The following is an 11,064-nucleotide window of genomic DNA, read 5'->3' as shown; positions in this document are numbered from 1 at the left end:
ATTGCAGGCGCTCGTGGCCCCATTCGTACAAGAGTTATTACGGGCACATGCGGTCCTTCTTGCACAGGCACCCACAGTCCATTCGTGTGAGCGTCACCGCAAGTATCGTGGATACTCACAGTCCCACTCATGCCCTCGTCAGGGGCGCTTATAGCTCCACTCACGCAAGTGTCATTGCTGGCACAGGCAGCCTCACTCACACTGGCACTCGTAGCCCATTCACACGAGTGTCACCATGAGCATCATGGGTACTCATAGCCCCACTCGTGCAACCCTCATCACAGGCATTTGTGGCCCCGTTTGCACAAACAGCATTGCGGGCACACACGGCCCTACTCGCACAGGAACGTTGAAGCCCCTTTGCATGCGGGTCGCCGCTAGCATTGCAGGTACTCGTAGTCCCACTTGCGCAAGAATCGTTGCGGACACTCACAGCCCCACCCTCACAAGCATCATCGTTAACGCTGTGGTGCCACTTGCATAAACATCATCACGGGTGCTCACACCCCCACTTGCACAAGCGTCGTTGCGGGTGCTTGCAGCACTACCCACGTGTGCATTCACAGCCCCACTTGCGCAAGCTACAGGTGTTTGCCTCCCTCTCCCACAAATCATCCCCTCTCTCCCCACTCTGGGCTGCCAACCTGGAAAATTTGGGGAACTCTGCTGTAAACCTTGGTGAGTACTATACAGGCAGTTGCCAAGCTCCTAAATTTTGACCATGTGGCAGGGGGACCCGTCAGGGTCACTAAGCCTGAGGACTGATAAATCACATTTTTTAGTGCCATCGTAACTTTGAATGGTCACTAAACGAATAGTTGTAAGTTGAGGACTGCCTGGATTTGAGTGTATTGTACTCTATTTTTTTCTTCTACTGTTAGTGTATTTTGAGGAACCTTCACTGGCCAAATGGATAAGAACAAAGAGCAATTCACATGATCCATTACCCAAAACAGAAACGTAAGCCTATTTTGTTATTTTACATATAAACTGGCATTCTACCATGTTTCCCCGAATATACCCCAAAACCAAGCTCTAGCCCGATTTTCCTGCCTGCGCCTAATATAAGCCCTAGTTAAGCCCTGCCCACCCTGTGGGTGTACCAGGTGGGCTGAGGTGCAAGCATAACAATTAAGCTAGGGTGGGGGGGGAGCTGCCCCACCCACCCTGCATCCTGTCATCTGTTCACTGAGAAGTGGAGTGCAGAACACTCCAAATTTCCTTCTGGATTAGATTTGTGGTGCAAATGGCTCTGGAAAGAACCAGCATCTTGTCAAATGGGAGGACAATCTGAATTTAGAGAAGGCAGCCCCCAACCACTGCTGCGAGGAGGATCCTCACTCCAATATGCCGAGTGGATCCTTTGATGTGAATTAAGGTTCCTTTTCTCGCTAAAGCTCTTCCCGCACTCCACGCATTTGTACGGCTTCTCCCCGGTGTGCGTGAGGTGGTGGCGCAGAAGATGGGCTTTTTTACGGAAGTTCTCCCCACACTCGGAACATTTGAATGGCTTTTCCCCCGTATGGATCCTTTGATGGGTGACAAGATTCGTACTCGTACAGAAGCTCTTCCCGCACTCGGCACACACATAGGGCTTCTCGCCCGTGTGAATCCGGCGGTGCGAAGTCAGGCTGGTGCTGGTGCTAAAACTTTTACCACAGTCTGGACACGTGTAGGGTTTTTCCCCCGTGTGGGTTCTTTGATGGAAAATAAGGCTGGCGTTTTGGGCAAAACTCTGCCCGCAGTCCAAGCAGGTGAACGGCTTCTCTCCTGTGTGAGTTCTCTGATGGGCCATTAGAGTCGAGCTGTGGCTAAAACTCCTCCCGCACTCCAGGCACCGGAAGGGTTTCTCCCCAGTGTGAGTTCGTTGGTGCAACGTCAGGTTTGTGTTCTGGCTGAAACTCTTCCCGCATTCCGAACATTTGTATGGTTTCTCCCCCGTGTGGACTCTCAGGTGGGATGTCAGTTGCGACCGATGGCTGAAACTTTTCCCGCACTCCCTGCACGAGTAGGGCTTCTCGCCCGTGTGGATTCGCTGGTGGCGGACCAGTGTGGTCTTCTGGCAGAAACTCTTTCCGCACTCCAGGCAAGTGTACGGTTTCTCCCCAGTGTGAATGCGCTGGTGGGTGATGAGGGCCGCGCTCTGACAGAAGCTCTTCCCACATTCCAGGCAGGCGTAGGGCTTCTCCCCCGTGTGAATCCTCTCGTGCCTTATCAGGCCTTTCCTCTGGGAGAAGCTTTTCCCACAGTCAGGACACTTAAAGGCTTTCTCCTCTTTGTGGGTTTTCAAATGCGCATTGAGGCTCAACTTGCAGCTGAAGCTTTCCCCGCACGCCAGGCACTGGCTGCTCCTTTTCCTGTTGCATTTGGTTTCTAGAACTGGGAATTTACAGGCGGCAGCATCCCGAAAAACAGGGGATGGAGTTGTCCTCTTTTTTTTCTCTTCCACTTTCCGGCTCTGCTTTTCCTCTTCCTTATCCACAGCCTTCTCTAAAAACAGCCCATTGACTTCTTCCTCTGCTTCGGCCTTCCAGCTGTCCCCGGCTGGAACAAAGAGAGAAAGGTGTTAAAAAGGGGATGGAGTGTCATCATGCAACAATAACCGTCACCTTCACATTTGGATAATCCTGGCAGTTGAAGTCCACACATCAAAATCAGAATATTAGTACCCCTTTGTAAAGTAAGAAGACCCCCACCTGGAATACAACATCCAGTTTCGCCCACCACATTACAAAAAAGATGTTGAGACTTTGGAAAAAGTGCAAAGAAAAGCAACGGAGATGATTAAGGGCCTGGAGACTAAAACATACGAAGAACAGTTGCAGGATTTGGGTTTGGCTAGTCCAGAGAAAAGAAAGACCAGGTGGGGGATAGCAGTATTCCAGTATTTGAGGGGCTGCCACAAAGAAGAGGTGGGTCCATTTATTTTCCAAAGCACCAGAAGGCAGGACAAGAAACAATGGATGGAAACCAATCAAGGAGACAGATAATCTAGAACTAAGGAAAAGCCTCCCAACAATGAGGACGATTAACCAATAGAACAGCTTGCCTCCAGAAGTTTTGGGTGCTTTATCACTGGAGGTTTTTAAGAAGAGGCTGAACAGTCGCTTGTCTGAAATGATAGGATCTCCTGCTTCAGCCAGGGGGCTGGACTAGAAGACCTCCAAGGTCCCTTCCAGTTCTATTCTGATTCATCCTTAAAAGTTGACAAACAATGAGAAGCAATGCTCAAGCTAGGATGAAGAGTATGCAGTTTTAAAGTGTTGGGGGCTCATTTCACATGCTTCCTAGCGTAATTCCAGATATCATATGTGGGGGTCTGTGGGATCTGGCCACTTTTGTTGGAATGAGGAATGCAGCAGCATGACGTTACATGAGCAAGTGACCTCATTCATATGAAGGGATGAGTTTGCAAGGCAATGATGCTTTGATCAAACTGACTCTCTTACAAAACCAGCCACCCATCTCCCTCCATCCACAGATGCTGCTGAATGTTGGGATCTCTGGTGAAAAGATTCCTAAGACTAGAACAAGTCCTGGAAAAAGAAGTAGGCCTTTTGGCCTCATCCATTTGCTCCCTCAAGGGCCCTCGAGAAACACAACTTACCCAGAAAAGCCAAATGTCCACAGTTCTCCTCCATCACTTCCACGTGGAGGGCTCGTTGGTCTGGATCCAGCAACGCCCACTCCTCATCGGTGAAGTAGACTGCCACATCTTCAAAAGTCACCAGATCCTGAAGGACCAAAGGGAAGGACGTGAATTCTTTTAAAACTTATTTCCAGAGCAGGAGGATAACGAGTCTATGGAGCTTCCCAATCATCCAGGCCATGGTTGTCCCAAAGGTGCTTTTTTCAAGAAGCGACTGGACTTTCCGGTTTTTCTTTGAAGACGTTTCGCTTCTCATCCAAGACTGAAAACTTTGACTGGGTGGTGAGGAATGGAAGGATTGACACTCCTAGCAGACAGTTGGGTCATTTGCATTCTTTTAGAGAGTCATTGAGGCCACCTGGAGGCTTACCTGTGTCATCAGGGTCACCTGAGTAATAATAATAATAATAAGGAATGAACTGGCCACCCTGGGTATAAAAGAATCTTAAAATCTGCTGGTGACTACAGGAGGCCGAGTTCAGCCCCTGGGTTCGATGTCTAGTCCAGGCACCAGTGTTCGGAAATTGAATACCTAGATACTTAAAATGGAAAACCTGCTTAACAGCATTACCACTGATATTCCAGTTATACAATTTCCGGGCTCTGGTAAACACTAGTACTTTTGATTTATCATAGTTAATAGCCAAATGGTTTTCGGCACAGTAAGACCCAAATGCAGAAAGTAATCTTTTCGGTCCTGGCCTTGACAATGAAAGGAGAACAGCATCATCAGCGTAAAGAAGAAGCAGGATCTTTGTAGTTGTCACCTTTGGGGCGTGGGACTCAATATGTCCGATGTAACTGGGTCATCTGAGTAGTGCAAATGGGGGTGGAGCCTTCTTGGAACTGTTGAAAGACTGTGTTGTAGACAGTGGTAGCATTCAGCCGGTTCGGACCGGTTCAGACGAACCAGTAGTGGTGACTTGCAGGTGGACCTGCCCACCCACCAGCCCCGGCACTATGCCGTTCTATTTACCCCCATTTTCTAAGCCGCATGCATGCGTGAAAGCCACACGCGTGAGCAAATCACATGCGCAGAAGGCCACAAGCAAATGTGGAAGGCGCACATGCGCACACTCACATTTTCGGTGCACGGCGAACCAGTGGTAAAATTATGGGAAATCCACCTCTGATTGTAGATCATCTATCTCCAGTCTACAACACAGTACAGTTCCAACAAGGCTCCACCCTCATTTGCGCTGCTAAGGCGACCATGATGACAAAGATAAACCTCCAGGTGGCCTCAATGACTCTCTCAAAGAATGCAAATGACCCAACTGTCTGCAGTTCAAGCACCCAAACCAGTGGTGGGTTTTAGAACCTCTTCTGTAGGTGTGGCCTGCTTTGTGGGAGTAGCTTGCCAGCCATGTGACTGAATGGGAGTGGCTTGCCGGCCATGTGACTAGGTGGGCGTGGCCAACTTGTAAAATGTGTTGAAACTCACTTAACAACGCTCTTGCTTAGTAACCAAAATGTTGGCTCAGGAACTCTGGCATTTGAAGCAAGCAAGTCTTAAAGCTGTCAAGTTACAAGACCTTTGCACCCCTAACCCTTTAGGAAAAAAAACCCCAAAGGTGTTCAAACTTGACAGCTTTAAGACTTGTGGACTTCAACTCTCAGAATTCCTCCTCTCGCTCTTCATCTTGATGATGTGCGGATGGGCGGGGGGAGGGAGCTGGAACCGGTTCTAAACGGCCCTGTAGATTTGTGGAACCTCTTCTATAGAAGAGGTTAGAACTGACAGGAACCCACCCCTGATCCAAACCCAGATGAGCCTCTCGTAATCCAGTCTGGATAATAGTAACTGGTCCTACTAAACTATAGAGAGGGTGGAGACTTCAAAGCCCTTGCTTATCTATTCAAGAGTCCTTCTCATACCTGACGTGATTCTTCATGAGCTGTTTCTATTCCATTTCCATACGGGGGCCACCACGACTGGATCACAGGTGTCATTCCTTCACCTGTGAGGGGACACAAAAGGGATTTATTTTGGCTTTCTTTTTTTCTTCAATTTTTTGGGGGTTTTTTAATATGGATTTTGATCTATTTGTTGGATTATTGTATACTGCCTGTGGGACTCGAAGGGTTTATAAATACAGTTAATAAAAAAATAAGCCATTGTCTCTGATGAAACAAGGCAACTGTAAAAGACTGCAAATTACCCCCCGCCCCCCAAAAAAAAAATCTTGCCAGATTTCAAATAGAGGTGAGAAAGGGATATGAAGGAGAAATCTGTCAAGGAAGGCCTTACCTTGACAAGAAACAACCTGCTCAGGCTCCTCCTCCACAATCCACCTGAAAAATGTTCTGGGTCTGATGCTTGAAGGAGCTTTCTCCATCTCATTGGCCAAGTCTGGAAAATTTTTCTGACCCTGGAAAAGAAGAGTAGAAAGTTCCCAGGTGAGAAAGGGACCATAAGGGATCACGGTGCTTTTCTAAAGATTGTGGTGGTTTGCTCCTTGCAACTACAGATAGCCTTCAACTTACAACCATTGGAAGCTACAACAGCACCAAAATAGCAATAGCAATAGCACTTATGTACCGCTTCACAGTGCTCCACAGCCCTCTCTAAGCGGTTTACAAAGCCAGCCTCTTGCCCCCAACAATCTGGGTCCTCATTTTACCCATCTTGGAAGGATGGAAGGCTGAGTCAACCTTGAGTTGGTCAGGATTGAACTACCGAACTGCAGCTAGCAGTCAGCTGAAGTAGCCTGCAGTACTGCATTCTAACCATTGCGCCACCTCCCAAAAAGTGATTTATGTATATTTTCCCACACTTACAGCCATTGCAGCATCCCCATGATCACATGATAAAAAATTCAGATGCTTGGCAATTGGTTCGTATTTACGGCAGTTGCAATGTCCTGCGGAAATTGCCAATCGGGAAGCCAGAGTCACTTAACAACGGTGTTACTAACAATTGCAGTGATTCACTTAACATGGCAAGAGAGATCAAACAACAAGGGATCAAGGGACAAAACTCACTTAGCAAACGTTTCACTTATCAGAGTAAATTTTGGGCTCAATTGTGATCGTAACTTGATGACTACCTGCAATGGAGCACGTTTTCCTCAGGATTGTGGTTCCTTGCTCCTTGCAACTACAGATAATCTTCGACTTACAACCGTTTGTTTAGTGACCGTACAAAGTTACAACAGCACTGAAAAAAAGTGATTTGTGGCCAGTTTTCACACTTATGACCGTTTCAACATCCATATGATCACGTGATTCAGCTGCTTGGCCACTGACTCATATTTATGACACTTGTAGTGTCTCTTTTGCAACCTGCTGATAAGCGAAATCAGTGGCGAAGCCAGAGTCACTTAACAACCATATTGCCAACTTCACAATTGCAGTGATGTACGTTCAGAAATGGAAGGCACTTTGATCCCGACAATGGACAAATGGCTGCAAAAGTTGATGGAGTTAGCAGAGATGGCTAAATTGACTGCTTTGATTAAAGAAAAAAACACAATTATTTTTGTTTCTACCTGGAAACCGTTTCTGGACTTCGTGTTCGAGGTAGAAAAAAATGAAACTTTGATTTGGGGCTTCACCGATTAGATAGATATGGTGTCATCGAAATGGCTAGTTTAAAGTACTATGTAAAACTAAAAAATTGTGGTTTGATGTTATTACCCTAAGAGAGTTAGAAGGCAATGCCTTTTCTTGCTTTTCCCCCCTTCTTCTCCACACTTTTTATTTAGAATAGAATAGAATAGAATAGAATCGAATCGAATCGAATCGAATCGAATAGAATAGAATAGAATAGAATAGAATAGAATAGAATAGAATAGAATAGAATATCGTAGTTTGAAGGGACCTTGGAGGTTTTCTAGTCCAACCCAATGGTTAGGCAGGAAAGTTGGATGATTATCCAACATCTTAAAGACTTCCAGTGTTGGAGCATCTACAACTTCTGGAGGCAAGCTGTTCCACTGATTAATAGTTCTGACTGTCAGGAAATTTCTCCTCAGTTCTAAGTTGCTTCTCTCCTTGATTAGTTTCCATTCATTGCTTCTTATCCTGCCCTCATTGCTTCTTGCCCTGCTTTGGAGAATAGCTTGACTCCCTCTTCTTTGTGGCAGCCCCTGAGATATCGGAATACTGCTATCATGTCTCCCATATAATTTTATTAAATTAATAATTATAACATTTTTTATTAATTTATTAATCATAAATTAATAAAACTGTTATTAAAAACAATTGCAGTGATTCAGTTAACAACTGTGGCGAGACAAGTTGGAAAAGGTTGGAAAACTCAATTAACAGCTGTCTTGCTTAGCGACGGAAATCCTGAGCTCACACTGTGGTCATAAGTCGAGGAATACCTGGACCAGGATACTCACTTGCTGCTCTTCCTTTTCTTCAGCCTTACTCATCAGGAATCCTTCGGCCAGGGCCACTGCCTGAGAACTGGTTTCCGGCCCACATTCTCGAAGCCAGCTCTCCATCTCTGGAGGAAGGACAGCGAGGAACTGCTCCAGGATCACCAAATCTAGAATCTGATTCTTTGTACGATGCTCAGGTTGGAGCCACAGGAAGCAAAGGTCGCGGAGCTGGTTGAACACCTCTCGGGGTCCCCAGATCTCTGGGTAGCGGAAGTGCCGGAAGTGAAGGCATCGGGCATCCCCCATGTGGTCGGACTCCCCTGGCATCGTCTTAGCAGCCCCCAGCACCACCTGGAGACCATCAGAGTTCCTTCCTGCTTCTGGTCCAGCCAGATTTTGCTCCATTTTTTAATTGTTCCAGGGTAGATCCCATCAGGAGCAGGGGTGTGCAAATCTCTGAAACTTCTTCTTAAAGGAAACAGGGTGTGAAGCTACAAAAAGCCAAGGTGTAGCACATTCTCAAAGCGGTAAAGGATCTGGTAAGCCATGCCAGCTGATAACTGTGGCATCTTCTGGTAGAGAAACTTTAGACCTCAAAGAGCAAGTACCGTAGAGATGGTCACACCTGTAACAATAGAGAACAAAGCCATAAGCCTACTTTCCCCAACTTGGGGCTTCCCAGATGTGCTGAACTGCAGATCTCAGAATACCTAGGAAAATGGAAAGGGAACAGGACAACTTGCCACAGCCAACTTTTTGCAGGCAACTCGCCATGGCCAACTGGATCAGTCGCTGGATAAGTCACCACGGCCAACTTGCCATGGGGTAACTCTGAGGAACAATTGTATTTAATTATTTAAAATAAATAAAAAAATATTTTACTTTTTGCCATTCATAGCTCATTCTGTCCCTCTTTTTGCATCCTTTCTTTCATAATTCTATTCCACCATTTCTTTGTTATGATATGTAACTCTTGTCCCGCAGCGAGCTGCCGTGTGGTGAGATGGCCGTGGAAAGTTGGTGGTGGCAAGTTGGCTGTTGCAAATTGTCAATGGAAATACTGCCCATCTGGAGGGTATCAGCCTAGAGAAGGCTGAATTAATTTGATTGAGAAGCACTCCGATCAGAGCCCTTGTCCTTTTATTTATTTATATGTATGTATGTATGTGTATATATGTGTATGTATGTATATATGTATGTATATACGTATATGTGTGTGTGTGTGTGTTTGTGTGTGTGTGTGTTGCATTTGTGCTGATAAATAAACAAAGGGAGACTAGTATAGATCTATTTCAAGCTATTTAGCTCTCATCAGCTAGCCATACCCTTACTGGGAATCGAACCTGGTAAGGGTATGGCTAGCTGATGAGAGCTAAATAGCTTGAAATAGATCTATACTAGTCTCCCTTTATTTATTTATCAGCACAAATGCAACACAAATGTAACAAAGGCAACATTAAAAAAATGGTTTTCTGCCTGGATGGCTCCTAGGATGAGCCGAAAGACAGAAAAAGGGAAGCAATATGCTCCCTCCCATATTTGGGCATACCAGGGGTTGTGACACTATATATCACTGGTATGTGTGTGTGTATGTATGTATGTATGTATACATACATACACACATACCAGTGAGAGTTACATTTTTTTCTTTTTTTAGGCATTTCAAGTGTTATACAGGCTTGATTTACAACTGTTCCTTTAGTGGCCATTCAAAGTTGCAACGGCATGAAAAAAGTGACTTTATGATCATTTTCCCACACTTACAACTGTTGCGGCATTCCCCCAGGTCACATGATCAAAATTCAGATGCTTGGCAACTGATTCATATTTATGACCGTTGCTGCGTCCCAAGATTGCAGCACACTTGCTAAAGATAACGTGTTAGGCCCCTCCAGCAGCCAAATCAGAGGAGGAGTGTGGAAGTCAGGGTCAGCATCAGGGCAACCTGAGAGCTCCGAGGGGGAAGAGGGAATGGAGCTGGCAGAGAGAGAGAAAGAGGTGGAGCCTGGCCTGTCCATCAGCCCTCAGATGGAGAGCCAACAGCCCCCAGGTTTGGAAGTGGATGATGAGGAAGAGGAGGAACAGCTGGGTCCAGTGCCTGATGCACAGATGCGCAGACAGCAGAGGAGAGGAGAGCAGTGGAAATCCATGGGCCGATCCTGGGGAAGGAAGAGCCACCGATGCTAGCGAAGCCCCACCCTGGCTCTGGGGATAAAAGGCAAGAGGCGGAGATGAATAGATGTGGCAGATAACTATTTATCTTCCGGCCAGCAGGACTTGTTAGCCTGAGAGAGAAACTTTTTACTGCCGGCACTCCTAATAAAGGAATTTTTTGAGTTCTCTGCAGAGGGTTTGTTGTGTTTGGGAAGCTGGGTCAGAACATAACGTATGAAAACACCAAGTCGGATTGTTCATTGTCTGCACCCCCAGATGCTTAACACCGTGGACCAACTCCACAGGAAGGGACTCGAGCTTGAGTTAAACTTTCCTCCTCCACGGATTGCATTTCATTTTAAAAGGTGGTGGGTGGGCGGTGGACTCGAGACCAAGAGCGCCAGATGTCTGGGAGAGGGTGGTCTTTTGGACCTCTCTGAATCCTCCAACAGTTCCCTCCTCCCTCCCCACCTTGGGTCTCCATCCCTCCGCAGGTGTGGGCTCTCCATAGCTGGCCCCCTCCCTACTGCCTTCACCTGACACCGTCATCCCATGTAGCCTCCCTCCCCTCCCAGGCAGGAACTCACCAGGCATACCAAGACAAAGACCCCTTTGCCCAGGGGGGGGGGAGGTAAGAAGGAGGGGCAAGACAAGACACAGGATAGGAAATAGCTGGTTTCCCCTTCTCTTTCCTTCCTCTTGGCCTTTCTAGCCAGCTCGCCTCTCTTGCTTTAACCCTTAAGAGGTGAGAAGGGGCAACATAGCAGCTCAGGCTGGATCTTACGCCCATCCCTTCCTGTTGGCCCTCTGTACTTTATTTAACTAAAAATAAGTTAAGATTTTAATTTACTTCTTTGCATTCTTATCAATGATTGGTCTCCCCAACAGACCCTGCCCAGATACGCTCCATGCATCCCTTGGGGAGGAGAC

At 46.7% G+C, this 11,064-nt stretch overlaps 1 protein-coding gene across 1 annotated transcript; it reads right to left on the bottom strand.

The window, feature by feature from the left end:
* Positions 1-333: 333 nt before the first annotated feature.
* LOC309383774 (uncharacterized protein) lies at positions 334-10,828 on the bottom strand. Its single transcript, XM_081936648.1, has 6 exons — positions 10,722-10,828; positions 7,999-8,605; positions 5,901-6,021; positions 5,528-5,610; positions 3,608-3,734; positions 334-2,544 (listed from the first exon to the last, which is right to left on the bottom strand). Exons 2-6 carry the CDS (start codon positions 8,383-8,385, stop codon positions 1,274-1,276), a joined length of 1,989 nt encoding a protein of 662 aa, XP_081792774.1. The 5' UTR covers positions 8,386-8,605; positions 10,722-10,828; the 3' UTR covers positions 334-1,273.
* Positions 10,829-11,064: the final 236 nt, after the last annotated feature.

The sequence above is a fragment of the Natrix helvetica genome (assembly GCF_964273705.1).
Source record: "Natrix helvetica genome assembly, chromosome: 1".
NCBI lineage: Eukaryota > Metazoa > Chordata > Lepidosauria > Squamata > Natricidae > Natrix > Natrix helvetica.
The sequence above is the reverse complement of the archived record's forward strand: the minus strand, read 5'-3'. Positions and strand labels throughout refer to the sequence as shown.

Coding starts and splice junctions, on each gene's coding strand:
- LOC309383774 (XM_081936648.1), bottom strand. CDS start 8,385: ATGGAGCAAAATCTGGCTGGACCAGAAGCAGGAAGGAACTCTGATGGT. Junction 3,735..5,527: donor CTCATGAAGAATCACGTCAG/GTATGAGAAGGA, acceptor TTGGTCCTTCAG/GATCTGGTGACTTTTGAAGA. Junction 2,545..3,607: donor TGGACATTTGGCTTTTCTGG/GTAAGTTGTGTT, acceptor TCTTTGTTCCAG/CCGGGGACAGCTGGAAGGCC.